The sequence below is a fragment of the Notechis scutatus genome, chromosome Z (genome assembly GCF_049901735.1).
Source record: "Notechis scutatus isolate UNSWTSFEM ecotype Mainland chromosome Z, rNotScu1.2, whole genome shotgun sequence".
Classification (NCBI taxonomy): Eukaryota; Metazoa; Chordata; class Lepidosauria; order Squamata; family Elapidae; genus Notechis; species Notechis scutatus.
The window spans coordinates 116,240,182-116,267,494 of NC_142025.1; the positions used below are offsets into that span (position 1 = coordinate 116,240,182).

General features: G+C 39.9%; 1 protein-coding gene and 1 gene segment (V, D, J or C); both read right to left on the reverse strand.

Moving 5' to 3' along the window:
• LOC113426703 (Ig gamma chain C region-like) overlaps positions 1-27,313 on the reverse strand; it is a 97,101-nt gene that overhangs the window by 14,316 nt on the left and 55,472 nt on the right.
• The window catches only part of LOC113426700 (uncharacterized), a 32,308-nt gene continuing 18,897 nt past the window's right edge, over positions 13,903-27,313 (reverse strand). Inside the window, exons 8-14 of the mRNA XM_026689092.2 lie at positions 26,331-26,660; positions 24,611-24,940; positions 23,293-23,601; positions 22,043-22,372; positions 18,888-19,202; positions 17,646-17,815; positions 13,903-15,592 (exon numbers count right to left, since the gene is read on the reverse strand). Of these exons, the coding sequence (XP_026544877.1) occupies positions 15,584-15,592; positions 17,646-17,815; positions 18,888-19,202; positions 22,043-22,372; positions 23,293-23,601; positions 24,611-24,940; positions 26,331-26,660 (1,793 nt within the window). The 3' untranslated portion in view covers positions 13,903-15,583. The remainder of the gene's footprint in view (positions 15,593-17,645; positions 17,816-18,887; positions 19,203-22,042; positions 22,373-23,292; positions 23,602-24,610; positions 24,941-26,330; positions 26,661-27,313) is intronic.

Here is a 27,313-nt window from a genome sequence, read left to right on the forward strand (position 1 = left end):
ATTATTTATAAGTAACCCAAGGGGGTGATCATACACAATAAGTTCATCTCCTCTTCCTCTCCCTATAACCTTAGACTGTCTACTATTGACCTCACCCCTTTCCTAAGAGGTCTCTAGTGGGTGTGCATAAGCGCACCAACGTGCCTACCGTCCCTGTCCTATTGTTTCTTTTATTTTTCTTTTATTTTTCTTATATGTACCCATTTCATGTATTCATAACTATGTATACACTTATACTTATTATCTTGTAAACAATTGACAAATCAAATCAAATAAATAAATAAATAAAAATAAATAATAATAAACCTGGGAGGTAAATGAAGCTGAGAGAAAGAGTTACTGGCCAAAGTCACCCAGCTGGCTTTCATACCCAAGACAGGACTAGAACTCACAGTCTCCTGGTTTCTAGGCCACGCTAATTTCAAAAAGGATGTTCACAATTGCATGTGAAGAAATATATGGTTCCTTGTTAAACACAGAGACTAAAAAGGGGACAATGAAGTCAGCAAGTATTGTTTTAAAACTTATGATTCAGTTGAGGTGGTCTGGTATTGTTATGGAATCCACCAACCTATAAATCTGCTAAAGGAAAAATAAACACTTGCTTTAAGCTAGTATATGAAAACTGGAGGGATCATTTGTCATTCCTCAATAATTGGATACTTCCAATTATTACTGTCCAACCTGTACTTGGAGAGGTTGCTTGGAGTCTTATTTTTCAGAGTTATGAATTACTGCTAAAATATGGTACTGCTCACTGCTGTCCTTCGGGTAGGTTACAATTGAAACTCTTGAAATTATCAGCCGAGATGAACTTGCTAGTTGGTAAATTTTGATGTTGCAATTCCAATATACTTAGAAGGCTCAACATTGGGGAAGGTGAACAGATGCTAGAAGGCCTTTGCAGCCAACTACTGAGGCTCAGTGTTGGGATTGTGAGAAAAGTCTGTGTGCTGTTCCAGTTTTCCGTTGATAGCTTCATTACTTCCAGAAAGCAATGTTAGCTCAAGAAAACTTTATATACCAAAGTTTAACAAAAAAAAGAAAAAGATTGTGCATTCCTGTTGAAAATGGAGAAGGAAGGGAGGTGTGATAGAGAGTGGTATGGGATTAAGATTCTGTACAACCCCTACATAGGATTACAACCTCCTATTTCTTGTTGACAATTCCTCCAGTGATACTACACAATACTGTAATAAATCAATATTATTACTGGTTTTTGTGATAGAACCCACCTTTTAGATAAAAGATGCAACCATGCAGTTCATTTATTCAATCTTAAACTAGTTGACATTAAAAGCAATTGTTAATTGCAAGTCATTGAAAGGGTTCTCTCCATTAGATGTCGCATATTCAGATGATCTGTATTCAACACTCATTCATGAACAAGAATAAGACAATAACAGAATTGAAAGGGATCTTGGAGATTTTCTAGCCCAACTCAAGAAGGAAAGGTTATACCATTTTAGACAAATGGTTGTCCAATCTCTTCTTAAAAACCTCCAGTGTTGGAACATCTACAACTTCTGGAGGCAAGTCGTTCCACTGATTACTTGTTCTCAATGTCAGGAATTTTCTCCTAGTTGGCTGTCTTCATGATTAATTTCCATCTATTGCTTCTTGTCCTGGCTTCAGGTACTTTGGAGAATAGGTGGACCCCCTCTTCTCTGTGGCAGCCCCTTAGATATTGGAACACTGCTACCCTGTCATCCCCAGTCCTTCTTTTCATTAAACTATTCACACACAATTCCTGCAACTTTTCTTCATATGTTTTAATATCTAGTCTCCTAATCATCTTTGTTCTTCTTCTCTGGATTCTTTCTGGAGTCTCAATATTTTTTTATATCAAGGTGACCAAAACTGGATGAATCTTCCAAGTGCAGTCTTAACCAAGGACACACTTGGAATCTCATATACTGAAAAAAAATCTTGAAGGCAAATCTCAATTTATGATAATTAGGAGGTTCAAGTGTTTGGTCAATCTACTAGGTGAAGGAAAGAAATAACAATGAGCATTATTTTGCAATCTATAGGCCAATGTAAACCAATACTTGAAGATTTATTGGACAAAACTGTATTTCAGTTGGGACTTGGAAGTTAGAACTTTCCTGAATTACAAAAGGTTGAACACTTTTCTGCTCCCATGATTACAACAAGGACATCACAAGTCTTACTTAAAATCAACTTATATAGAGATCTAGAATTAGAAATCACATTTTGCCTTAAATACCTGGGTTCTGACTTCTGTTGGGACTGTCTGGTCACCAGAATCATGTTAACTGAATTTCCCAAGATTTTGTGTACATTGTCACAGATGGCCTACTAATTCAATGAAATATTCAATATCCCATTTTTTAAAAAAAGATAAAGAAATTGATTCATATAACTATCCATCCTGGGATGGAAAACTTGGAAGATTGGAAACTGCATTCTGTGTTTTGGTGGATAGACAAGGATTTTAATGACTGGGGATTGTGTGACAAAAATTTGGGGCTATGACGTTCACACAAGTAGAACCAGGTGTTTCCATTTCCCACCATGTCTTTTGGGGAATAGCATAATACTACTCAGAACACACACACATACACACACATGTTTTGTGTGATTAGTTCTCCCCCTTTTTTTTACTGGATTAAGCTCGTGGTTGTTTATGTTTTGATAAAACTAATGAATGCTTATTTATACTATCTGTTTTTGTGAGAGCTGTTTGTTTACTGTGAACATATATATGTCTTGTCTGTGCCTCTTCTAATATTAAAATTGGCTGCTGAAAAGAAATGTCAATCTGGAAGGAAATTGATTAAAGCAAGAGAAGAAGAGGAAGTAAAGCTGAAGTTTAGCTCTCTTCAGCCATACTTCCTGTTTTGAATGCACATAGGGTAGACTTGTGGACTCTACATATGGTAGCAAGGTTCATCAAGCATAGCTTTTAGAGTTTAATTTCTGCAGGCCTACAGAAATTTAGTTCCAAAACTAACTAACTAACTAACTAACTAACTAACTAACTAACTAACTAACTAACTAACTAATTAACTAACTAACTAAAGCATCCTCAGGATTTTCTCAAAGTTCTGAACAGACACAGGGACTTCCTAGAGATAAAGGCCAGAAATTAGACAGTTATGGAAATTAAGAAAGAGTAGGATAGATGGACACAAATAATGCTAAGATGGATCTTAGCATTCTTTTGAATTATGTCTTTGTTCTTCTGTTCCAATTGCAATGACATGCTCACACTATTCATCCCTGTTACATTTATTTATTTGTTTGTTTGTTTGTTTGTTTGCTTGCTTACTTACTTACTTACTTACCTACCTATCTACCTACCTACCTACCTACCTACCTACCTACTTACTTACTTATTTAACTTGTTTGTTGCCCATCTTATCATGAGGTGGCATGTTTCTGGTGAAAGAGTCATTTTAGGAAGATCACAATGTTATGACTGAGCACAGTATTTTCAATATCAAGAACAAGACTACATTAAACTTGGGATTTTATTGCAAAAGGTGCTCCACAATTGTAGGAACACATATGCAACTTCCATTCATAATTTTTAAAATCAACCATGTCTTCCTGGAAGTGTTGCCTTCTGAAACTGCCATGTAATTCTGAGAGGAGATGTGGCTACTTTTGAGAGTTTCAGGCTTTTTGGGTGCTCTGAAACACCATTTTGGAATTAAATTTAAAGTGTTCTAAGACTGTTCAGCTGGATTTCTCATTTCTTCCTTCCCTCTTCCTTAGCCACACTGACCATGTAAGCATGTATGCATTTTGTTTGGATGCTTCTTTCAGTTACAGCTTAACTCTTCATTTCAAAATACTTTTAAGTATATAGCATCCCTTGCTAAGCTATCTTTTTGTCATCTCATTAAATCGGCCTTCCAGAGTTTTGTAGCAATGACTAAAAATTCCTTTAGCCCATTAAGGAAGAGAAGTGAAGAGAAGTAAACCTTCTATGCACCAATTCCACCCGCACTTTCTACAATTTTGTAAACAACAAACTAAAAGACTCAAGGTCCCTCCCACCCCTGAAAAGACCTAATGGTAAAGACTGCAACAACAACACTATTAAAGCCAACATCTTTAACACATTCTTTGGCTCAGTATTTGTAAACAGCAATGGATCATTCCCAGTATTTCCTAGCCGAACCACAGACAACTACAATGATCTAATACATATCGATTTTACAGAAGACAATGTTGAATAAGCACTATGCAATCTAAAACCATCTCTATCTATTGGACTGGATGGAATATGTGCCTACTTCTTAAAAAAGCTACCCACTGCCATAGCCAAACCTCTAAGCATAATCTTTGAAAAATCTTTCAGGACCAGCTCCTTGTGAAAACTATGGTCACAAGCCATGGTCATCCTCATCTTCAAAAAGGGAGACCCCAGCCTAGTTGAAAATTATAGACCTATCTCTTTATGTTGCGTCACCTGTAAAGTCATGGAATCAATTATTAACCAATCCATTATCCTCCACTTAGAGACAAACAACCTACTCTCTAATAAACAATTTAGTTTCAGAAAAAAACTATCCTGCAATCTGCAACTCTTATACTGCAAAAAATATGGACTACACAACTGGATCAGGGCAAAGCAATAGACACAATCTACATAGACTTCTGTAAAGCCTTTGATTCAGTGGTACACGACAAACTACTCCTAAAACTAAAATCTTATGGTATCTCTGGACACCTGCATAACTGGATAGAAGTATTCCTGTCAAACAGACAACAAATGGTCAAAATTGAGAGTGTCCTATTAAATTCTGTACCTGTCAACAGTGGTGTTCCCCAAGGCAGTGTTCTAGGACCAACTCTCTTCATACTCTACATAAATGACCTCTGTGACCATAACAAGAGCAACTGCATTCTTTTTGCTGATGATATAAAGCTGTTCAATACCACAGACAATACTGCTACCCTTCAAAAAGATCTTGACTATGTATCAGAATGGTCAAACAAATGGCAACTTCAAATCTCAACAAACAAATGTTCTGTCTTACATATTGGCAAAAAAATAATAATCAGAAAATAAAATACAGGCTGAATAGTCAAGACCTTGTTGATGATCCAAACTCTGTCAAGGACCTTGGAGTACTCATCTCTAATGATCTAAGTGCTAGAGCCTACTGTAACTACATAGCCAAAAAGGCACTAAGAGTTGTTAACCTAATCTTACATAGCTTTTTCTATGGTAATATTACACTAATAACTAGAGCATACAAAACATTTGCTAGACCAATACTCAAATACAGCTCATCAGTCTGGAACCCATATTATATATCTGATATTAACACAGTTGAGAAAGTCCAGAAATATTTCACATGAAGAGTTCTCTACTCCTCTATTCGTTGCAGAATACCTTATGCCACCAGACTTGAAATTCTAGACCTAGAAAACCTAGAACTATGCCGTTTTCGGTCCAATCTAACTATAGTATATAAAATCATACACTGCAATGTCCTACCTGTCAATAAATACTTCAGCTTCAACCATAACAATACAAGAGCAAACAATAGATACAAACTCAAGATTAATTGCACCAAACTTGATTGCAGGAAATACGACTTCAGCAACAGAGTGATTAATGTCTGGAATACTCTACCTGACTCTGTGGTTTCTTCCCCAAACCCTAAAATCTTTAACCTTAAACTTTCTACTATTGACCTCACCCCTTCTCTAAGGGGTCTGTAGTGGGCATGCATAAGCACACCAACATGCCTACCATTCCTGTCCTATTGTTTCTTTTATTTTTCTTATATGTATCCATGTATTCATAACTATGTTTTTACTTATACCTATTATCTTGTAACCAATTGACAAACCAAATAAATAAAATAAAAAAATAAAAAGTGTAACTGAATAGTGTTCAGACATTGTGTACTGGAATCCAGGAGTTGAAATCCAACCCAGCATGAAACATTGGGCAAACTTTGGTAGAAAAGTGGCAATTGCTGTAGTGGACTGTAGTCTGGATTCTCAGGAGGGTGTAGGTGCATTCCAGAGATAACTCAGTTCAGATAGTTCAAGGGTGTCAAACTCAAGGTGTTTAGATCTGGCCCAAGGTGCCATCCTAGAAACAGAGAAGGACCAGCCCGTGGTGCCTCTGCCAGTGGAAACAGAGCTTGGGAGCTTCAGGGCTCCATTTTTGGCCAGAACGGCCTCCTGCAACCCTTTGCCAGTGAAATAGAGTCCGGGGAGGCTGTGCATGGCCCACCCAGGCTCTGTTTTTGGCAACAAGGGCCTCCTGCAGTCCTCTTCTAGCTAAACAGAGATCAGGGATACCACACATGGCCTGCCTGGGTTCCGTTTTTGGTTTCAACGGCCCCCTGCAACCCTCTGCCAGTGAAAACAGAGCTTGGGAAGGCTGTGCAAGCTGGCCACACCCCCTTGCCATGCTTTCCCAACCCCCCGGGTCAAATTCAGCCCTGATGCAGTCCTCGATGAAATTGAGTTTGACATCCCTGAGATAATTTGTGTGAAAAAAAGACAGTGAAAAGAGCACCTCCCCAATAGTTCCCAGAATGCATGTTTTACAGCGGTGGTAGCATGCATTAGTTAGGCAAGATTCTGTTTATAGGTAAAGAACAATAAAGAAATCTGTTTTGAAGAATCACAATGTGTCTTTATTGGGTTTTGGAGTCTGACAATTGCTTCATTAAGATCGCACTTGGAATACTGCATCTAGTTTAGATCACCACAATGTAAAAACAAAAAGATGCTGAGAAGATCAACAAAGATGATTAGGGAACTGGAGGCTAAAACATAGAGAACATTTACAGGAATTGGGTATGTTTAATTTAATGAAAAGGATTTATGGATGACATGAAAGCAATGTTCCAAAATCTAAGGGGCTGCCACAAAACAGAGGGAGTCAACCTATTCTCCAAAGCACCTGAAGGCAGGAGAAAAAGCAATGGGTGGAAACCAGTCAAGGAGAGAAGCAACCTAGAATTAAGGAGAAATTTCCTGACAGAACAATTAATCTGCCTCCAGAAGTTGTGGAAGCTCAACTTGGAGGTTTTTAAAGAAGAGATTGGATAACCATTTGCCTGAAATGGTAAAGGGTTTCCTGCCTGAGCAAGGGGTTGGATTAGAAGACCTCCAAGGTCTCTTCCAATTCTCTTATTCTGTTATTCATGTAAGTCAGTGATCCCCAACCTTTTTGACGCCGCGGCCTGGTACCGGCATCAGCTGGGCGCCGCGGCCCGGATCGGCATCAGCTGGCGTCGCCATCTTTTTGATGAAAAAGTGCTTCCGGTGACCTCACCGGAAGCACATTTCATCAAAAAGATGGCGCTAGCATTCCGGTGAGCTTTTCCGGCAGAAATGGCTTTCTACCTGAAAAGCTCACGAAGCGCTAAGCGCCGCCATCTTTTTTGATGAAAACATGCTTCCGGTGAGCTTTCTACCTGGAAAAGCTCACCGGAAGCACTTTTTCATGAAAAAGATGGCGGCGCCCAGCAAGCCGCGGCCCGGTAGGAGTTGTCCCGCGGACCGGTACCGGTCCGCGGACCAGTGGTTGGGGACCCCTGATGTAAGTCATTTACCTTCTCAAATTCAGCATCTTCATATAGGGCTATGGACAACCAATAGAAGCTACAATGTTGTGATGTACATCATGGCATTGTTTATATCACAGTGTTAGATAGATATGATCTCACTTTGCTCCTTTAATCTTTAAATGCCTTATGTGAGTCATGTTGACTTAATATCTTAATGTATGCTACCATCATTATTCAAGAGAAGCATGGAAACCTTGACATTGAAATGTGGTTCAGGACAAAAGGAGACCATGTATTGTTATTAAAGACAATAAGCCATATATCTATGATTTCACCATAACACCCAGATCACAGGCTGCTAGTTTGCAAAACATCAACAATCCCATTTACTATCCAGTTGCTGAGGTGTTATGGTATGTAGGAAAATCTTGAAAGACAGAAGGAAGACCAGAAGTCTAGAGAACAGAGGGACAGGGGTATAGAAAACATCTTGGAATGTACCCTTCCCAGATTAGGTAGAGTAAAAATAAGGAAGGGGAGAGGTGCTTTCAGATTTACAAGATTCTGCCTCTGTAACTTTACAGTTGTGTTAGTACTCAGGGTTGGAACCTCTGACCTGGATTACACAGAATAGAATACAGAATATCCAAATTAGAAGGAATCTTGGGGGTCTTCTTTTCCAACCCCCTACTCAGGCAGGAGATCTGACACTAGGGGTCTCCAAACTTGGCAACTTTAAGACTTGTGGACTTCAACTCCTAGAATACTCCAGCCAGCTCCAGCCAAAGTTGTCAAGTTTGGAGACCTCTGTCCTACACAATTCCAGACAAATGGCTGTCCAATCTCTTCTTGAAAGTTTCCAATGGTGGAGCATGTACAACTTCTGGAGGCAAGCCCTTCCAGTAATTAATTGTTCTCAATGTCAGGAAATTTCTCCTTAGCTCTAAGCTATGTACCCCACCTTTTTTTCTGAATATATTTTTAAAATTTTTATTATATAAAGAAAGAGCAACAGTTCTCTTATAATTTTAAATGTTCTATCTTCTGTTTCTGTTAGTTAACCATTGATAAAACAAATCCCATGTTTCAAAATATTCCACATCTTCCTTCTCTTTAATTTCAATTTCTATCCATTTTTGCACATTCTAGTATTTTTTTTTAATTATCTTTTCTTCTGTAGGGATCTCCATACCTTTCCAATGTTGTGCAAATACACCTATCTCTCCTTGATAAGTTTCCATCTGTTACTTCTGCTTGGGAAAATAGGTTGACTTCCTCCTCTTTGTAACAGTCTTTCAAATACTGGAAGACTATGTTACCCCTAATCCTTCTCTTCCATAGGCTAAACATACTCAGTTCTTGCAACAGTTCATCATATGTTTTAGTCCCTAGACCCTTAATCATCTTTGTTGTTCTTCTTTAAACTCTTTCTAGAATTTCAAAATCTTTTTTGTATCATGATGACCAAAACTGCATGCATTATTCCAAGTATGGTCTTAACAAGACATTATACAGTGGTATTAAACACTTTGCATGATCTTGATTCTATCCCTCTGTTTATATAGCCTAGAACTGTGTTTGCTTTTTTGCCAGCTGCAGCACAAGGCTGGCTCATATTCAAGTAGTTGTCTATTCTAGATCCCTCTCACAGTTACTACTGAGTCAGGTATTGCCTATTCTATACCTGTACATTTGTTTTTTTTTCTTTCCTAGGTGTAAACCTTATTTTTCTCACATTTTATTAGATATAGCCCAATGTTCAAGTCTTTTGACTTCTTTCTAGAACTTGAGGTCCTGTTTTAAAACAAAAGTTAATAGCTCCCTTTTTTCTCTAAGTGGGAAAATCGGTAGAAACAAGCAGAGGTTTCAAAACCTAAGTTTCTATATTGTTATGCAGTCTCACATAACCAGGATGTCCACATAGCTGTTCTTGATGTCAGAAATGAACAATCATGGCCCCATAGGATTAATTCCACCGGAGTCATCAAATAATAATAGAATATAAAAAAAATAGTAGATAAAGTATTTTCCTTCTCATGGGCTGAAATGTTCTTTTAAAAAGTACCAGCTGACTCATGGTGCTGTTAAATTTATAGTTGTATAGTCTCCATCTTGACAAACCCCCCCAAAAAAATTGAGGCAAGAAAATGAGCCATGTGGGACATTCTATTGATGACAAATGATACATTTCTGGGGGGAAGCAGAAGAAGCATTTAACTGTTGAGAACCTCAAAGCTAACAACTTCTGGCACATTTAATCTATGTGACATGGTATTTTCCAGGAGATAATTTATTGTGGCCGCAGTGAAAACTCTGATCGCTCCATTTCTTCCTGATGTTTGCTGTTCATGACAAAATGGCTGACACCATCAATTGATGGTCTCCTAACTCTTTGTCGGCAAGTCAGCTTGAGAACAGATGCATCCTGTTTACACACCAAGAGTTGTACCTGAAACTTCCACTTTGAGCTGAAGCTTAACAGTGATAGATTCATAATTTCAGAAGAAGAACTCCAATATGCTTTGAATAGAAACTTAGCTTCCGTTTGCAATTTGACTCAGCAAGAGGTGAAAACATCAGGTTTGGTGGGGAAAACCAAACTATAATGCATTAAGTGTTTTTTAAAAATGTTATGAAGGGCACGGTTTCTCACCCTTGGTAGTTTTAAGATGTGTGGACTTCAATTTCCAGAATTTGTCAACCAGCTATGCTGGCTGGGGAATTCTGGGAGTTGAAGGCCACACATCTTTTTTTTGTAATAACTTTTTATTTTATTTTATAACATACAAAAATTCAAATTTCAATTGAACAGTGTGTTGTCTGGGTACAAAGCATTTTAGAAAATAATGATCACAATATTTACAACAATATTCATTGCATTAATATCAATTATATTAAAGTTAATAACCATAATAATCATACTATTTGTTTAACCAAGTTAACATATCTTCCTTATATCACTAATCCTTTCCTATATTTCTCTGTTTCTAGCTCCTGTTTTTGTCAGTTAACCATTGATAAAATATCTCCCAAGTCAAAAAAAATTCAGTTTCTTCCTTTTCCTTAATTGTAAGTGTAGCTTATCCATTTCTGCACATTTTATTTTTTTAATGTTTTCACCTGTATATATTTTTATTGTTTACAACTATAAATACAAAACACAGTGCAGCCGTTTTGGCAATTACTTTGCCATACATCTTAAAGCCACCAACACTGAGAAACATTGATGTCAGATATTCCCTGCCTGACTCAAAAGGGTGGAAAGATTTTTATATGGCACTTTATAGGGATCAACAGGATTTCCCATAGAAGAGCCTCTAGTCAAGCATACCAAATCCATAATGATAGGTCCCTATTTTGATAGTAGCTTCCTCCCCTTTTCTCTCTATCACTGAGATTGTAAAATAATAATGGAGGCAAATACAGAGTAACAGAGTTGGAAGGAACCTTGGAGGTCTTCTAGTCCAACCCCCTGCTCAACAAGGAGACCCTATATCATTCCAAATAAATGGTTGTCCAATATTTTTTTTAAAAAAACTCCAGTGTTGGAGCAACCAAAACTTCTGGAGGAAGTGAATTAAATTTCATAGCAATTTGGGCCTCAGAATTGGGCGCCAACTTGAGATTCTAGGCTTAGACAACCTTGAACTACACTGGTTAAGATTAGACTTAAGCATAGTACATAAAATCATATATTACAACATCTTACCAATTAATGAATATTTCAGCTTTAACAACAACAACAATAGATGCACAACAGATATAAACTAAATGTAAACCACTCCAAACTCGATAGCAAGAAGTATGATTTCAGCAACAGAGTGGTCAATGTCTGGAATTCACTACCTGATTCTCTTGTCACCTGCTCCAACCCCCACTCCTTTGCCCTCAAACTAACCTCTATTGACCTCATCCCATTCCTAAGAGATCTGTAAGGGGTGTGCATAAGTGCACAATTGTGCCTACTGTCCCTGTCCTATTGTTTCCAATCATTAGTTCATATTTCTTGTATTTAAACTTATGTTTATTCTTGTTTCTGTTATATTGTAAGCTTTTGACAAATAAAATAAATAAATAAGATAAATAAATATCATATGTCTATAGAGATTCTCAATAATCGAGATCATGGTAGTCCCAATGGTGCTTTTTCCAAAAGCCAACTGGATTCCCTGTTTTCTTCTTTGAAAAAGATTTGCTTCTGGTCCAATAAGCTGCTTCTATTTCCCCATAGTCTGATGTACAAACTGCAGATCTATCTCTTCACCTCTCTCCACTTCCATCCTCTGATGAAATCCTCTTTCCTTTCCTTTTTTCTACCTTCCCTTCCCTCCTCTCCCCTTCCCCTCCCTTCTATATTCCTTTCTTCTTTTCTCTCTTCCTTTCCTTTCCTTTCCTCTCCTCCCCCCTCTCCCATTCTATCCATCCATTATCCTCAGTTTAAGCATTTGATAAACATACAGCTTTTGTCTTTGTTATATTTGGATTCCAAAGCAAGCAGGCATGACATACAGACAATGGAGACAATAGACAAATGTTCTTCTCAAGATACCCAAGAATGATCTTCCAACAATGGAATTGTTCTTATTTTTTATGACACATATTGTAGTTTGAAAAATAAAGTTGATCTGGAGGACAGAGAACAACAAATGGCCTTTAAATAGGAATGTTGACTTTCCTCATTGGTATTTGAATTTCCCCAACTTGAACCTGTGATATAGGTGAAAACAACTTCAAGTCAAGTTCCTCTCTCAGTGAATACATTAATCCATCTATGTGATTTCTTATGAATGATTGTCTTCTGCAATGTGTTCTTAATTTTAAGAAATTTAAGATTTGAGACAGGTGGCTGTCCAGTCTCTTCTTAAAAACCTCCAGTAATGAAGCACCCACAATTTCTGTTCCACTGCTTAATTATCCTGTCAGGAAGTTTCTCTCCTTGCTTCCATCCATTGTTTCTTGTCTTGCCTTCTGGTGCTTTGCAAAACAGGTTGACCCCCTTTTTTGTGGCAGCCATATTTGCTGCCATATCACCCCTAGTCCTTCTTTCCTCTAGATTGACCATATCCAGTTCCTGAAACCGTTCTTCATATGTTTTAGTCCCCCAGGCCTTTAATCATTTTAGTTGCTCTTTTCTGCACTTTTTCCAAAGTCTCAACATATTTTGTCTCAACATCAATAACATTTCCTAATATGTCTCATATTGGTGTACTAGGAAGATTAAAAATGTCTTTAGCTTTTTAGGAACCAACCAAGGCCTGATGCTAATATATAATATAATTCATGGTTATCTGTGGAGAAACTGTGCAACACAAGAGTTTTATCTATTCAGTGAAGCTATTCTTGGGTGAATGTGCCCACAGGAAGATGCTAAAGCTGAAAGAAACCCTAAAATCATTTTTTCTGTAACAAAACTTTATGATTAAGTAATAACGATATGCGATGAGAAGGGTACTGTTATGGGACAGAATGACTGCCTGCAGAGGTGATTATGTTTATATATGAACATTATTAAATGTTTGATTGGGGTGCATTTTATTGATTGCACTGGATTTATGGCTATAGTAATTTTATTTGCTTTGTTTTCAGGATTGCAATATTTGTTGAGAAATCTCACCATTTCTCAGGAAAGATGGGTTATGGGTTTCCCTTAACTTTCTGGAGTGTTGTTTTTTTTGTTTTGTCACAACAAACCCATTAAGGATATGTTGAATCAATGAGGCACAATTGAATAAACTATCCTGAGGTTGATCAAATGAGGACCCAGATTGTTGAGGGCAATATGCTGACTCTGTAAACCATTTAGAGAGAGTTGTAAAGCACTATATAAATCAAAGTGCTATTGCTATTTAGGAAAGTATTGTGCTGAAATTTACAACTTCTCTAATTTCCGAACACTCTAGAGTCAAAACTTGAAAACATCTGTACCTGGGAACATTTGTTATTGATCTCCATCCTGTTTTTAAAGTTTATTTCTCCTTTTTCTTGTAAACATTCCCACCATCGGTACTTAGGCTATAAATTTGTGATTTTTTTTATGTATAAGGTTCCCCCCGCTTCTATTTAATCACATCTGATTCTTGAAGACAAGTCCCTGCAATTTTATTGGCAAGATTTTTCAGTGGTGGCTTGGCATTGCCTCCTTTCTAGGGATGAGGGAAAGTGACTGGCTCAAGGACATGCGATTTTGTTCCCAAAGTGGAACTAGAACTCCCACTACTCCAGTTTCTTATCTGATCCAATCACTACACCCAACTGGCTGTTATTAATAAATGCCATCAATTTGATTTTGATGACTTGAGTCAACTCCCACTGGATGTAAAATCAATACTTACTGCAGTCCCTCCAACCCCCCCTTTAAAAAAAGATAGAGACAAAGAATAATATATAGAAAGAGCAACTTTATGTAGTAGCAAAAATTTTACAGACTAATTCCACTTAATGAGAAAATTATATGATGGGGAACAAGAAAAATAATATAGTCAGATTCAGTGCAACTATCGAAGTTAAAAAAAAATCCAGAAAAAATAAGCAATGATCTTAAGAATAGTACAGTATACAGCATAAAACTTAGCACAATATAATGAAATGCAATAAAAAAACTATTTTAATACAGTTTATATCGCACAAAAGGGCAAACTTTAGTGCTAATAGGAAAAAATAAATGCAATTGCCAAGGCAGTGTTATTCAGTTTCATAAACTGAAAAAAAAAGATTAATGCTCATTTATGTTACCTCACAATAATATCTATACATAACCTTAATCAAGGAACATACAACACATGTTTCTGGATACCTCTACTTTCAAGCAAAACAACCGTTGATTTTGGACTCTAGAACGGGGTTCCCAACTGGGGTTGCGAGACAATATTCCAGTGGGTACAGAAGCTTGGGTTGAGAAGTTTCAAAATTATAGTGTATATGAATAATTATATAATTATTTACTTTTGTAAGGGGTGTGAGAATATATCAGAAGCGTTCTAGGGATGAGGGATATAGAAAAGGTTGGGAACCCCTGCTATAGAAGCAGTTTGCTATTTTTTACATTGGACTAAGAAACTTTCTGGCCCCAATTTGAAGTAAATGAAATAGTTAATTAAATTGACTTTAAAGAAAATGGTGACCAGCTGTTTAGCACTAGAGGGCTAAACACAGTGGTGGGATTCCAAATCTTTTCCTATCGGTTCTATGAGAACGCACTTTGCGCTCATGTGCAGCATTCAAACACCACCTCAAAGACCACTTAAAGACTCAGCTGGTGATCTGAGCTGTTTTTTAGCTCAGCTGAGGCGCAGCAATCTGCTCTGCCATGTGAATCGGCTGAGCTAAAAAACAAGGGAATATAGACCAGGGAACGGGGGAGGCAGGAGGGCAGGGCCACCCAGAGGTTGCATTTGCCAGTTCTCTGAACTGCTCAAAATCTCCATGACTGGTATTTCAAAACTGGTCTGAACCGGTTGAATACCACCTCTGGCTACGCACACAAAAAAGAGAACAAAACTGATACTGAAAAATAAGTTGGTAAGTTAAGTATTGGAAGTGGGGGAATGGGTTTTCCTTTGCCCTCTTTTCTTGAAAAATAAAAACAGGGTCATTCTTGAAAAGGGATTTTAGCATGCCAGGGGATCCATCACGTCTTGCAATGTGCCAGGCCAGTAAATTACTCATGATCCAAAGGTGGTTTGGCTTGAAAAGTGCACAATATTTCTCTTTGCTCTTTTAACATTTTCCCTTTGAGATGTAAGGGGACAGGATTACAATTTGGTGTTTGTGCACCCTTAATGAGTTCCTTAGCATTTGTGAAGGTTTGGGTAAAGATATTAAATTTATTTCCTTTCCTAGAGCCTTTTTACTTCCATGTAGAAAACCAACTGGTTTCTTCCTGTTATTGTTAAGGCTGCCGAAGTAGAGACAGGGTCAGGTGAAAGTAGATAGTTTTTTTTGTGACATTTAAAACAGTGTAGCTTAAAACAGTGGTCATGAAGGATGGGCGAGAGAAATGGATGATGAAGGGGAAAAGATGGGGTCTCATTTGACTGCGTGCTTCATTGATAGGAAAGGGATGATGGTTATTTCACCTGTGAAAAGAGAAAGAGAGAGGGGGGGTGGAGGATTAAATCAATAACACAATGTTAAATAATTGACTTGGTGTATGCCTCTTGGACATGGGTGTCAAACTCAATTTCATTGAGGGCTGCATCATGGTTGTGTTTGACCTTGCAGGGGTGTGTGGCCAGTTTGACAGTATACAGCATATAATCATCAAAGCTCTGTTTTTGGCCGTGGCAGCCTCCGGCAGCCCTCTGCCAGCAAAAATGGAAGCCAAGGATGCAACCCATGGCCTGCCCAGGTTCCATTTTTGGCCATGAAGGTCTCCTGCAGCCTTCTCCAGTGAAAACAGAGCTCTGTTTTTGCTGGAAGAAGGCTGAAGGAGGCTGTCATGGCCAAAACAGAGCCTGGGAGGGCCAAGCATGGTCCCAATCTCCATTTCTGCTGGTAGAGGCACTGCGGGCTGGTCTTTCACTGTTTCCAGAGTAGCCCTGCAGGCCAGATCAAAGCAACTCATGGACTGGATCCAGCCCATGGGCCTTGAGTTTGACACCCCTGCTCTAGGACATCTAGCTTATTACCATTTTCATGTCTTAACTACCTGCATGAACTTAGAACAAATGTTATATATGTACTTCTTGACTTAGAACTGTTCGTTTAGTGACTTTTGAAGTTGCAATGTCATTGAAAAAAACCTGACAACCGGTTCTTGCACTTACAACCATAGCAGCATCCTTACGGTCAAGGGATCAAAATATATTTATGATGGTTGCAACACCCTGGGGTCATGTGATCACCATGTGACTTTCTCAGCTGACTTCCAATAAGCAATGGGAGAAACCAAATGTGCTTAATACCTGCATGATTCACTTAATAACCACAGTGTTTTGCTTAGTAACGGGCTGAAAATATCATTAAAATCAGTTGAGACTCACTTAAAACCTGCTTTACTTAACAGAGGAAATCTGTGGTTATAAGTCAAGGACTCCTGTAACTCTTGATAGCAGAGAATAATTAGTTACTAGGCAAACTGGTAAATCCTGATATAGAAGCATACATTGTGCTATGCTGTGACATCTGAAATGCTTTCTCCAAATTCTGAATATTCAAATTGTACTCCAAAAGGCTGAGGAATATTTGGACTTATAGTAACTACTGAGTCCTTCCCACTGAGTGGAGGGGTGAGTTAGCCTTCTAGTTATTGTTGAACTATAACTCCCAATGTCTATGGAGATTCTCCATAGGTCATTCAAGTCATGGTTGTTCCAAAGGTGCTTTTTCAAGAGGCAATTGGACTTTCTGGTTTTTCTTTGATGATGTTTTCTTTGAAGAGCTGAAGAAACTTATTGGATGAGAAGTGAAATGTCTTCAAAGAAAAACCAGAAAGTCCAGTTGCCTCTTGAAAAAGCACCTTTGAGTATAACTCCCAATATTCTTCACCCTTGGCTTTGCTGGTAGGAGCTGCTAGACATTGCAGCTGAGGAACATCTAAGAGGACCCAGGTTCCTTAACCTGGGATGATTAGAACTGAACATAGAAGATCATCAGAGTTGGAAGGGACTTTGGGGGTCTTCTAGTCCAGCCCCCTACTCAAACAGGAGATGATATATTATATCAGACCAATGGTTCCCAGTCTCTTCTTCAAAGACTCCAGTGATGGAACACCAAAACTTCTGAATACAAATGATTCTATTGTTTGATTGTTCTCACTGTCAAGAAATTTCTCCTTAGTTTTAGGTTGATTTTCTCCTTGGTTAGTTTCCATCCATTTGTCAGGAATTATGTAAGTTCTCCTGCTTGGGTGGAGGGTTGGACTATATGACCTACAAGGTTCTTTCCAACTCTGTTAATCTGTTAAAAATATTAGAGTATTGCTATAATGTCATCCTAGTCCTACGTTTCATAAGACTAGGTATACCCAATTCCTCCATATGTTCTAGCCTCCAGCCCCCTAATCATCTTTGTTGCTTCTGCCATGATTCTGTGCTGCAATGGGTAGCTACTCATTTAGTTTATAGGCAATTGAAAAAGAAAGAGATGGCAATAATCTATTTCTATGATTTGAATTGATTTCCTTTTTACCTTGATGAAAGTGACAAGGCCGCCATAAAATATGGCCACAATAAAGAGAATAATGAAGGTGAAAACTTTATTCCAGACACCGTTGGCTTCTTCCAGCTCACTGTATTCATCTTCACTTTCATTGCGAATGTCACAGAAAGCTGCTCCCATGAGGGTACAATCCCAGGAATCTGAAGAATGGAGTGGAAAAAAATCAAATTAGAAAGATGGCTCTGAAAAGTATAGGAAGAAAAGCCAAGAGAAAACATTTGAGGGAGAGGAGCACTATCAATTTCTATCTGATCCTTTATTTAACGTCTGTATGGGTAGTCCTCGACTTACATCCATTATGGAACCTGGCAATTACTGTTGTAAGCCACGATTATTGCAGAATGGGTCATTATTCATCCAACTTGATTTTACAACTATTGTTTTGTGGCTGTTGTTAAGCAAATGCCATGGTTATTCAGCAAATGTGGCAATTGTTAAACAAAACTATTGTTATTTTTTTGCTGAAAACCCAGAAGTAAATGGTGATTTCTGGCAAAAATTATGTAAATTGTGACCACATGACCTCAGAGTGCTGAAAACATCTGTAAACGTTGGCTGCTTCTGGAACATCTCAAATGCAATCACATGACCACATCAGGGTTGGCCATCTGAATTTCAGAATCAGGTCATAAGTAGCTTTTGTGGGGTCCGTCCTAACTTCAAACAGTTGCTAAGTGACCATTCATAAGTGGAGGATTACCTGTGATTATGATATTTCACACCACCAAGAACCAAAGGTTGAGAGTGAATTACAAAAATGACCCCCCAAAAGTATAAAATAATCAAAGCAGATTTAAAGCAAGATCAAAGTGCATCATGCCTAGAGAAACAACTATAAAATCCTCATCCCCCAAAGCATAAAATTCAGTACTGAATCAGTCTTTAAACCAGCAAGGAGAAATGATTAGGGTCAAAAGTCATGTTCAAACATAAGTAAAAAAGATGACAAGAGGAAAGCATCAAATGCATGTCAAATGGATATCTGTGGGAATATATTGGCCACATTAAAAAAAACTTCACTGCCCTTAGATAGCATCTTTGGAGTGTTGCGTTGGCCTAAATTGTGGCTCTTTTTGGTGTAAACCAGGTGCCAATCGAAGAAGAAAGAAAGAAACATCAAATTCGTGCATATTGTTTTAATGTAACATGGAAAGATACATAAAAGGTGCATTATAACAAGAGCGCCACAATTGGGGCATTGATTTTTTTTACCAGTTAAGAAATTAGTTGTTCTATCGATTATGTTTTCAGAAGAGACGTGAGCTACAAGGCATCTGTAGGAGGCTCCCATCATCCATTTGCTTGTGGGGACTTCGAGCATGCTTAGCAAGGAGCACGTTTGTTTCTCATGGTCACACTTCATGCCATGGGTGTCGTAACCCTTGAAGGACATTTCTTGGTTCTCTTCTTCCCACTTCAGAAAGATTTCATCTGGATAGAAATCTTTCGCTATGCACAGTAGGGTTACATTGAAGTCTTCACTGGATGATTGACGCTGGAGATCCACTTTGGGGGGTCTCATAGTCCCTGGATTAACAAAGACAAGACAACATGGTTGAGAAACAAAATGTGCCGGGCTCTATCATAATTGTATCCTTAGCTGTATCAAGAAGGTGTTGTGGCCCACCAGTAGCCAGTGGGGCTGGCGGCAGATTTGGACAGTGAGGAGGTTGGGGGGAAACATGGGCCAGTCCTGGAGTCTGCGGAAAGCTCTGATCAGTGCTCTGTATTGGAGCAGAAATGGGGTCAGGGCCATCTGACAGTTATCAACTGCCTTTGGAGTCGGAGATAAGTGGGGCAGAAGAACAGCTGGAGCCTGTTCCCAGTGTGCACATGTGCAGAGCTGTCAGGAGAAGGGAACAGTTAAGGAACAAGGGTTGACTCGGGAGTAAAGGCACAGGTGAATGGCCCCTCCCATAGGGGGCGAAAGGAGAGTGGTGTTTGCAGGAGATAATCAGTTCATTTAATTAGGGTGAAGATCTGTTCCTGACTCTTTGCCAAGTATTTTCTGGTATAGCGTTGCACTTGGAAGCTATTGGCCTGGCAACTCTCCAAGCCTGATAAGGTCTGTGGTTGTAAATCACCCTTGAAAGACTGTTTGTTGGGACTTTGCTGAATGTGAATGACAGGAATTCACATTAGCCTAATAGAAAGGGGTTTTGTCAGGATGAGGAGTCTGCTTCATGATTTTGTGCAGCCTCGGTCAGAAAAGAAAGGTTTTTTTCCTTCTCAGAACTCCCTGCCCTCAAAACTACTATTTTAATTTTCTTTCGTGTAAGGATAAAACTCCTTTTTTATGACCCTTGTTATCCCTTAATTTGGGGTAGACTGGAAGGAGCTGAGCATTTACTGTCCTGATGCCACACAGAGTTCACAGCAGATATTTTATTTCTTTCAACCCTAGTAGAGAAATATCTGCCGCTACCCTGTTTCTCCAACAATACGGCCTCCCCCAATAGGAAGTCCCAGCATGTTTTATAGGCATGAAATGAAATTAAGCCCCTCCCCCCAAATTAAGGCCTATATTAAAACATGCGAAATGGGGGGGAATGGTGGGGGGGCTTGCCACTAGGAAGTACTTTTGTTGCACACCCGGATATGGTGCTGCCTGCGTTGACCCCGATACGAAGTGCCCCACCAATGCCGAGATCAACATCCAAGCCATCGCCGCCCACCCGCCCGAAGATGCAAGGGGGGGGGAATTAAGTCACCCCCCCGAAAAGACGGCCTAGCCATTTTTTCGGGGCTCAAAAAAAAAAGACCTTATTATATGAGAAACACGGTACTTAGGATTGAAATATCAGCCTCCCAAGTGTCTCCAGCACTAGGCCATTATGCTGCTCACTTTTCAGGTAATCTTCAACATTCCTAAGTTAAAGGCCATCAATATTATTTATTTATTAGATTTTTTTATCCTGCCTTGATTACTTTATAAGTAACTTAAGTTGAGAAACATACGTAGGTTCCTTCTTTCTCTTCTTTTCCTGAAAACAGCCCTGTGAGGTGGGTTGGGCAGAGACAGAGGGACTATCCCATGGGTGTCATATCATCATAGCGGCATATTGGGATGTTTTCCCCCTTTGCTAAACTGGGCATGGCCAGCATGTGCTCCTATCTGGCCCATAGGCCAGGAGATTGAAAGCCCTGAGCTAGCCCTATATCACCCAGCCAACTTTCATACCTAATGTGGGACTAAAACTCACAGACTCCTGCTGATTGGCTCAAAGTCACCAGTGTGGTTTTCATGCCTAATATGGGTCTAGAACTCACAGTCTCCTGGTGATTGGCCCAAAGTCACCATGCCAGCTTTTATGCATAAGGTGGGACTAGAACTCACTGTCTTCCAGTTTCCAAACTAGCACCTCAATCACTAAGGCCAAACTGGCTCTGTTGTAAACATACCATTAAGATTGTCAAGTTGTGGGCTGTCAGCTTTGAAGCCCTTCATAGCTTGGGACCAGGTTATCTAAGGAACTGTCTCTTGCTGGTCACATCTACCTGACCCATGAGAGTGGGGAGGCAAGGAAAGTTGCAGGTCCCATCCCCTAGGGAGATACACCTGATGGGACCCAGAAGAAGGGCCTTCCCCATGGTGGCTCCCTCTCTCTCTGGAATTAGACTGGCCCCCACTCTAACACTCTTCTGGAAGGGGCTGGAGGCCTGGTGGGGAACTCAGAGCAGGATGGAGCCCATGAAAAGGCTCGTGTGATGTGTTGTTGCCGGGTTTGGGGTGGGTGTAGGTGGGAGATCATTACATTTTTTTAGTCATTTATGATGAGATTATTATTCTTTTATTAGTTTTAGTGTTTTATATGTGAGGTTTTTATATTCCTGTAAGCTGCCTTAAGTTGCCATGTGTGTCTAGGCGGCAATATACATTTTCTAAAACGAATAAACAAACAAACAAATAAATAAAAAAAAAACGTTGCCACAATTCTGCTGTTGAGAAATAAGACTGCTTTAATGATAGCTACTACCAGGATCAGTTCAGAATAAGGTTGAATTGAACTACTTCCCAATCTCCTTGTACTTAGAATCCTTCTTCTGTATCATTTGCTTGCCAGCTCTTTATAGGAGTCCTTACAGGGGTGGGATTCAGCTGGTATGGACCGGTTTGAGTGAATTAGTATTTCCGGGTATCAGTTGGCCCTGCCCACCTGCCCCCGTGCTAGCCTGTCCTATATTTCTGTGTTTTGAAGCTCAGTTGATTCACACAGCACAGTGGATTGCCGTGCCTCAGCTGTTTTACTCACTAGGGCTGCAGTAGAGGGTAAGTTTTAGAGCTGAAGATGGGTGGTTTTGCAAACAAAGTGCCCCCTCACTAAACCAGTTGTTACACCGGTTGAATCCCACCACTGAGTCCTTACCATTCCTTCGGTCAAAATGCTTCATCTCCATTTCTCCTAGGCCACTCTGGATGCTACAAGCGAATTGAGTGGTGTTGATCCATTCACTCAGTTTCACCTGCAATCGGCCATACATCAAAGAAGTGTAGTTGGTTTCTTGGAAGACTTCATTTGTCACTGAATTATTGTTGGCCGGCTTGCCATCCATGGTCCAGCTGAAGGTTGCATTGGCACTGGTATTCGTGAGAGACATCATGCAGGTTAGAGTTGCACTTTTGTCTGTGAAGAGCTCTTCAAAGGATGGCAACTGCATCTTGATCACTTCCATATTGCTTGGAGATGTCACCATTCCTTCAAAAGCAATGTTGCATGAATTACTTTGATGGGTACTTTCCTGTTCCTACCTCACCTCCTTCCTAAAGGGGATATATTGGAATGACAACTTTAAAACCACCTTCTCCTTCTTGTGATTAGCCTGGGAAATCTAAATAAAATCAATCTAACATCTGGATGCTAGGGCTGATGAAGGAGGAACAAACAACTTTGTTCTGTTTCAAAAAAAAAAAAAAATGCAGGTCCTTCTACTTGGAGACAGGCAAGATGAAGGATGTATGGAATCAACCTTGGAAAATGGATCCACATTGAATTGTCCCAAAATGAGTTGCCCTAGAATTGCCCTAGACCCATACCCTTAATGTATTTTGGCTATGCAAATCACTAAAAACATAACATTTCTGTTAGGAAACATATTAATAATGAAGCAATCATTATTGGGACTTGGCAGACTAAAAGTCAAGGCCATTGATTTGGAAAGTGAAGTGGACTATAATGAGGCTCAAGAAATGTGGCTATTCACTCACCAGTAAAAGCACTTTGCAGATAGATCAGATCCACTTTTTCTTTTGTTTTCAATTTAAGCGTACAAAGCAGAGGTGGTATTCAGCAGGTTCTGACCAGTTCTGGAGAACCAGTAGTGGAACTTTTGAGTCGTTCAGACAACCAGCAAATACCACCTCTCACTGGCCCCGCCCCCATCTATTCCCTGCCTCCCGAGTCCCAGCCGATCTGCTGGGTCTTCTTTTGTTGCTCTGCATAGGAGAACGGAACTGGAAAGCAGGTTAGTGGGGTGCGGAGAGAATGGGGATTTTGCAGTATCCTTCCCTTGCCATGCCTACCATACCCACCAAGCCACAACACACCCACCAAGCCATGCCCACAGAACCGATAGTAAAAAATTTTGAATCCCACCACTGGTACAAAGTACAACTTACCAGAGGAATGCACATCTTTCTTAATCACAAAGTTGGTTTCATGGTGATTTACGGTGCATGTGTATGTTTGTGGATTGTGCCAATCTTCTCCACTGATGGTCAAAGTACAGTCCTTCTGGAATGTCCCATCAAGAAGGGACACCGGAGAGGAACAGTTTGGAATGGAACTGAGTTTCTCTCCTTTGGTGTTCCACTGAATGTCTATGGTTTTGGGGTAGAAGCTGGTGGCCAAGCAGACAAGTTTTGGATAGCCCTTGTCCTCAAAGATATGGAATGCCATCACTCGTGGAGGAGTGGGTTTCAGGAAATCTGAAAAGAAATGGTTGGTTTTTGGGGTTTCATGATGCATTCACATAATCAAGACCATGTGAGTTTAATATATCTGGCTAAATAATAATAATCTAGAGAGATCAGCAATGTTTGAAACTTGGTTTTTATTTGATAGGAGTGGCCATGAAATTTAGTGATTTCAAATAATTGATGGAGGTTTCTTTCCCATTGGAAACACATTTTTGGATGTGTCGGTCACAAGAGAAGATTGCAATATGTAAACAGCCATCTCTGCCTAAACACCACTGATGGGGCTATCGTACCAACAGGGTTATCTTAAAATTTATATATATATAAAAGTGAAATACCACTCATGCATCATCATGAAATCTCCAAAACTGTAAAGCCTACAAACTTGAAATTTGGCCCATATGTTCCTCTTGGCTTTTAGGTGGTCACTAAGAAAGGATTTTTCGAAATGACCACCAGAGCTTTAGTATTTCATATATTATTATTAACATGCTCTGATGCTAAGGAGTTCTACTCCCCCTCCCCACCTGAAAAGAAATCTGTTCCAAATGCAAAACACAAGCAGAGGAGAGGAGTTTCAGTTTCACAGCACCAAGGAGCTTTAGTACAGAACAGTTGAGCTAAGTCACGCCCAGGCTCCTTGCTATCTCCTTCTTGCTCACACAGCAAATACTGTTTCAGTTTCCAAACAGCCCTCAGCTCTCTCACACACTGACAGGATGCTAGACAGATGAATACTGATGGATGCTGGTAGGCAGAGGCACAATTTCCCCCCCTTATTTTTCACCGATCACATAATTTCATAGCGAAGCACGGGTATAGAGCTAATGTTCAATAAAGGACACTCAGTAGCTTCTTAAAGTTGTAAATATTTATGCATTTTATTTGGGGTTAAGAAGTGGAGATTCTTCAAGTTTCTTCACTACCATCTATGATTCACATAGTAATTTGCATTGAGCAGAATTAAACCTTGGTTCCATTCTTGGCTGATCAAGAATTTTGCAGCACCAAGACTTACCATACAAATATTTACTGATGTTCTTCATGATAGTTAGGGATTCATGTCCCACTAGGCATGTATACACAGCTCTGTTTTCCCATTCAGATGCTGGGATTTTCAAGACGCTCTGAGTAGAAAAAGTGGACTTCCCAGTTTCAAGTATGGATGGCCCTGTGATATACTCAGAAGCATCTATACTTCTGTTGTTCTTCTTCCATTTGATGAGTATCTCAGACGGGAAGAATCCATTGATCACACAAGCCAACCAAGCAACAGCTTGGGAGGTAGCTTGTGTCAGTTGCGATAGTGGTGGAAGGACCAAGGAGAGAGAAGGTTTTTGGCTGGAATCTATACAAAATAAAGATAGAGATAGAAATATGGATAAGGGTGATTTTTTAAAAAAAAGTGAAAGAAAAGGGAAGGTTGGTATAAGTAGTAAACCTCATGGATGATACGGTAAGGATGGTGCATTCATGATATTTAATTTTCGTGGTTTCAGTGATTTTATTTGGGCCACTCATTTTCTGATGCACATGAAACCAAAAATATTGTGCTGTATTAGCATACTCCAAACCCTCGCAACTGATTGGTCCAGACAGACAGCGACCTGATTGGTTGAAACCCCGGCCGTGATTGGAGCGCTAAGAATCTGCCGTGATTGGTTGTGCCGATCGTGGGAGATTCAAAGCGCTGCCATTGGCCGCCGAGCCGCGAGTCAGCCCTATATGAAGGGCTGCCGCGGCTTGTATTCCCCAGACTATTCCTATTCTAAATAAAGAGCTGAACTCACTAGAATGGTCTCGTGTCTCCTTCGAACCGATCCACCTCAGATCTAACAGATATGGTGATAATTTCTCTGATAATTGGTCCAGTGAATAATTCTCCCTCCCTCCACAATTTTCAGAGGTAAGCAAAATCCCAAAGGTGCTTTTTCAAAAGGCAACTGGACTTTCTTTGTTTTTCCTTGAAGATGTTTCACTTTTCATCTAAGAAGCTTTTTCAGTTCTGACTGAATGGTGGAGAATGGAAGTATTCCTTGCAGTCATCTGGTCATTAGTACTCTTCCTGAGAATCATTGAGGCCACTTGGAGGTTTATCTGTTCCCTGAATAGTGCAAATGGGAATAAAAATATACTTCCCTTTGCAAGAAATAGAAATCCTTCCATTCTCCACCATTCAGTCAGAACTGAAAAAGCTTCTTAGATAAGAAGTGAACATCTTCAAAGAAAAACAAAGAAAGTCCAGTTGCCTTTTGAAAAAAAAACCAAACACCTTTGAGATAACTTGGATGTCTGAGAATCTCCATAGACTGGGGTGTCAAACTCAATTTTATTGAAGGCTGCATCAGGGCGGTAGTTGATCTTGGTGGGGAAGGTGGGCATGGCCAACTGGGTGGATGTGACCAGCTAGGTGGATATGGCCAACTGGATGGTTGTGGCTAGTTTGATGTCACTCCTCAAACTGCTAGCATGTTTCCTCTTTGCATTAGGTAGACTGGGCTGAAGTCAGGCTGGCCCGATCTTTCCTCTTCGCATCGAGTAGACCAGGCCGAAGCCAGACTGGCCCGATCTTTCCTCTTTGCATTGGTTAGACCAGGATGGTCCTGTGGGCTGGATCTGATCACATCACAGGCTGGATCTGGCCCACAGGCCTTGAGTTTGACACCCCTGCCATAGACATTCGGGCAAGCCAAATATTTTCTCCTGAGTTTTGGGGGTCTTGCTGAATCTTCTCTCACCTGTGCTTTTTTGGATGCTCTGCTTCACCTCAGGGAAAAGTGAGCAGAGATGAGAAACAATGCATTCAATTTTCTTTCCAGCATCCCAGGTTTGACTGGTGAGGTTAAGCTGGCTTTGGAAACTTTGGGTCCGATTTGTGTGTGTCTTGATTTTTTCAGTGGTGGCATTCGTGGTGAGGTTAAGTCCATCCATTGTCCAGGTGAACATGATGTTCTCCAGTTCATAGCCCACCACAAGGCAAGAAAAGATGGCTCTGTTTTGGATGAAGAGTCTCTCAAGGGGTGGTTTGAATAGATAAATTGTGGGAGGTGGCACACTGTTCTTACAGGCTGCAAGAGGGCAAACAACAAACATTTTATGATGGGGAAAATAAAATTATAAAAAGAACATATGGAGAAACATAACACTATACAGGTAATCCTTGACTTACAACAATTCATTTGGTGATCGTTCGAAGTTACAACAGCACTGAAAAAAGTGACTTATGACTGTTGTGGCCTGTTGGCCGCCAGCTCTTCCAGCAGCTGAATCAGATGAAGAGGTGGCGTGGGAATCAGGGTCAGCCTCAAGGCAACCTGAGAGCTCCAAGGGGGAAGAGGGAGTGGAGCTGGTAGAGAGAGACAGAGACAGAGACAGAGACAGAGACAGAGAGAGACAGAGACAGAGACAGAGACAGAGAGACAGAAAGACAGAGAAAGACACACACACACACAGAGACAGAGACAGAGACAGAGACAGAGAGAGAAAGACAGAGAGAGACAGAGAGAGAGACAGAGAGACAGAGGCAGAGAGACACACAGAGAGAGAGACAGACAGACAGACACACACACAGAGAGAGAGAGAGACAGAGACAGACACACACACACAGAGACAGACAAAGAGACAGATAGAGACAGAGACAGAGACACACACAGAGAGACAGAGACAGAGACAAAGACAGACAGACAGACACACACACACAGACAGAGACAGACAGAGAGAG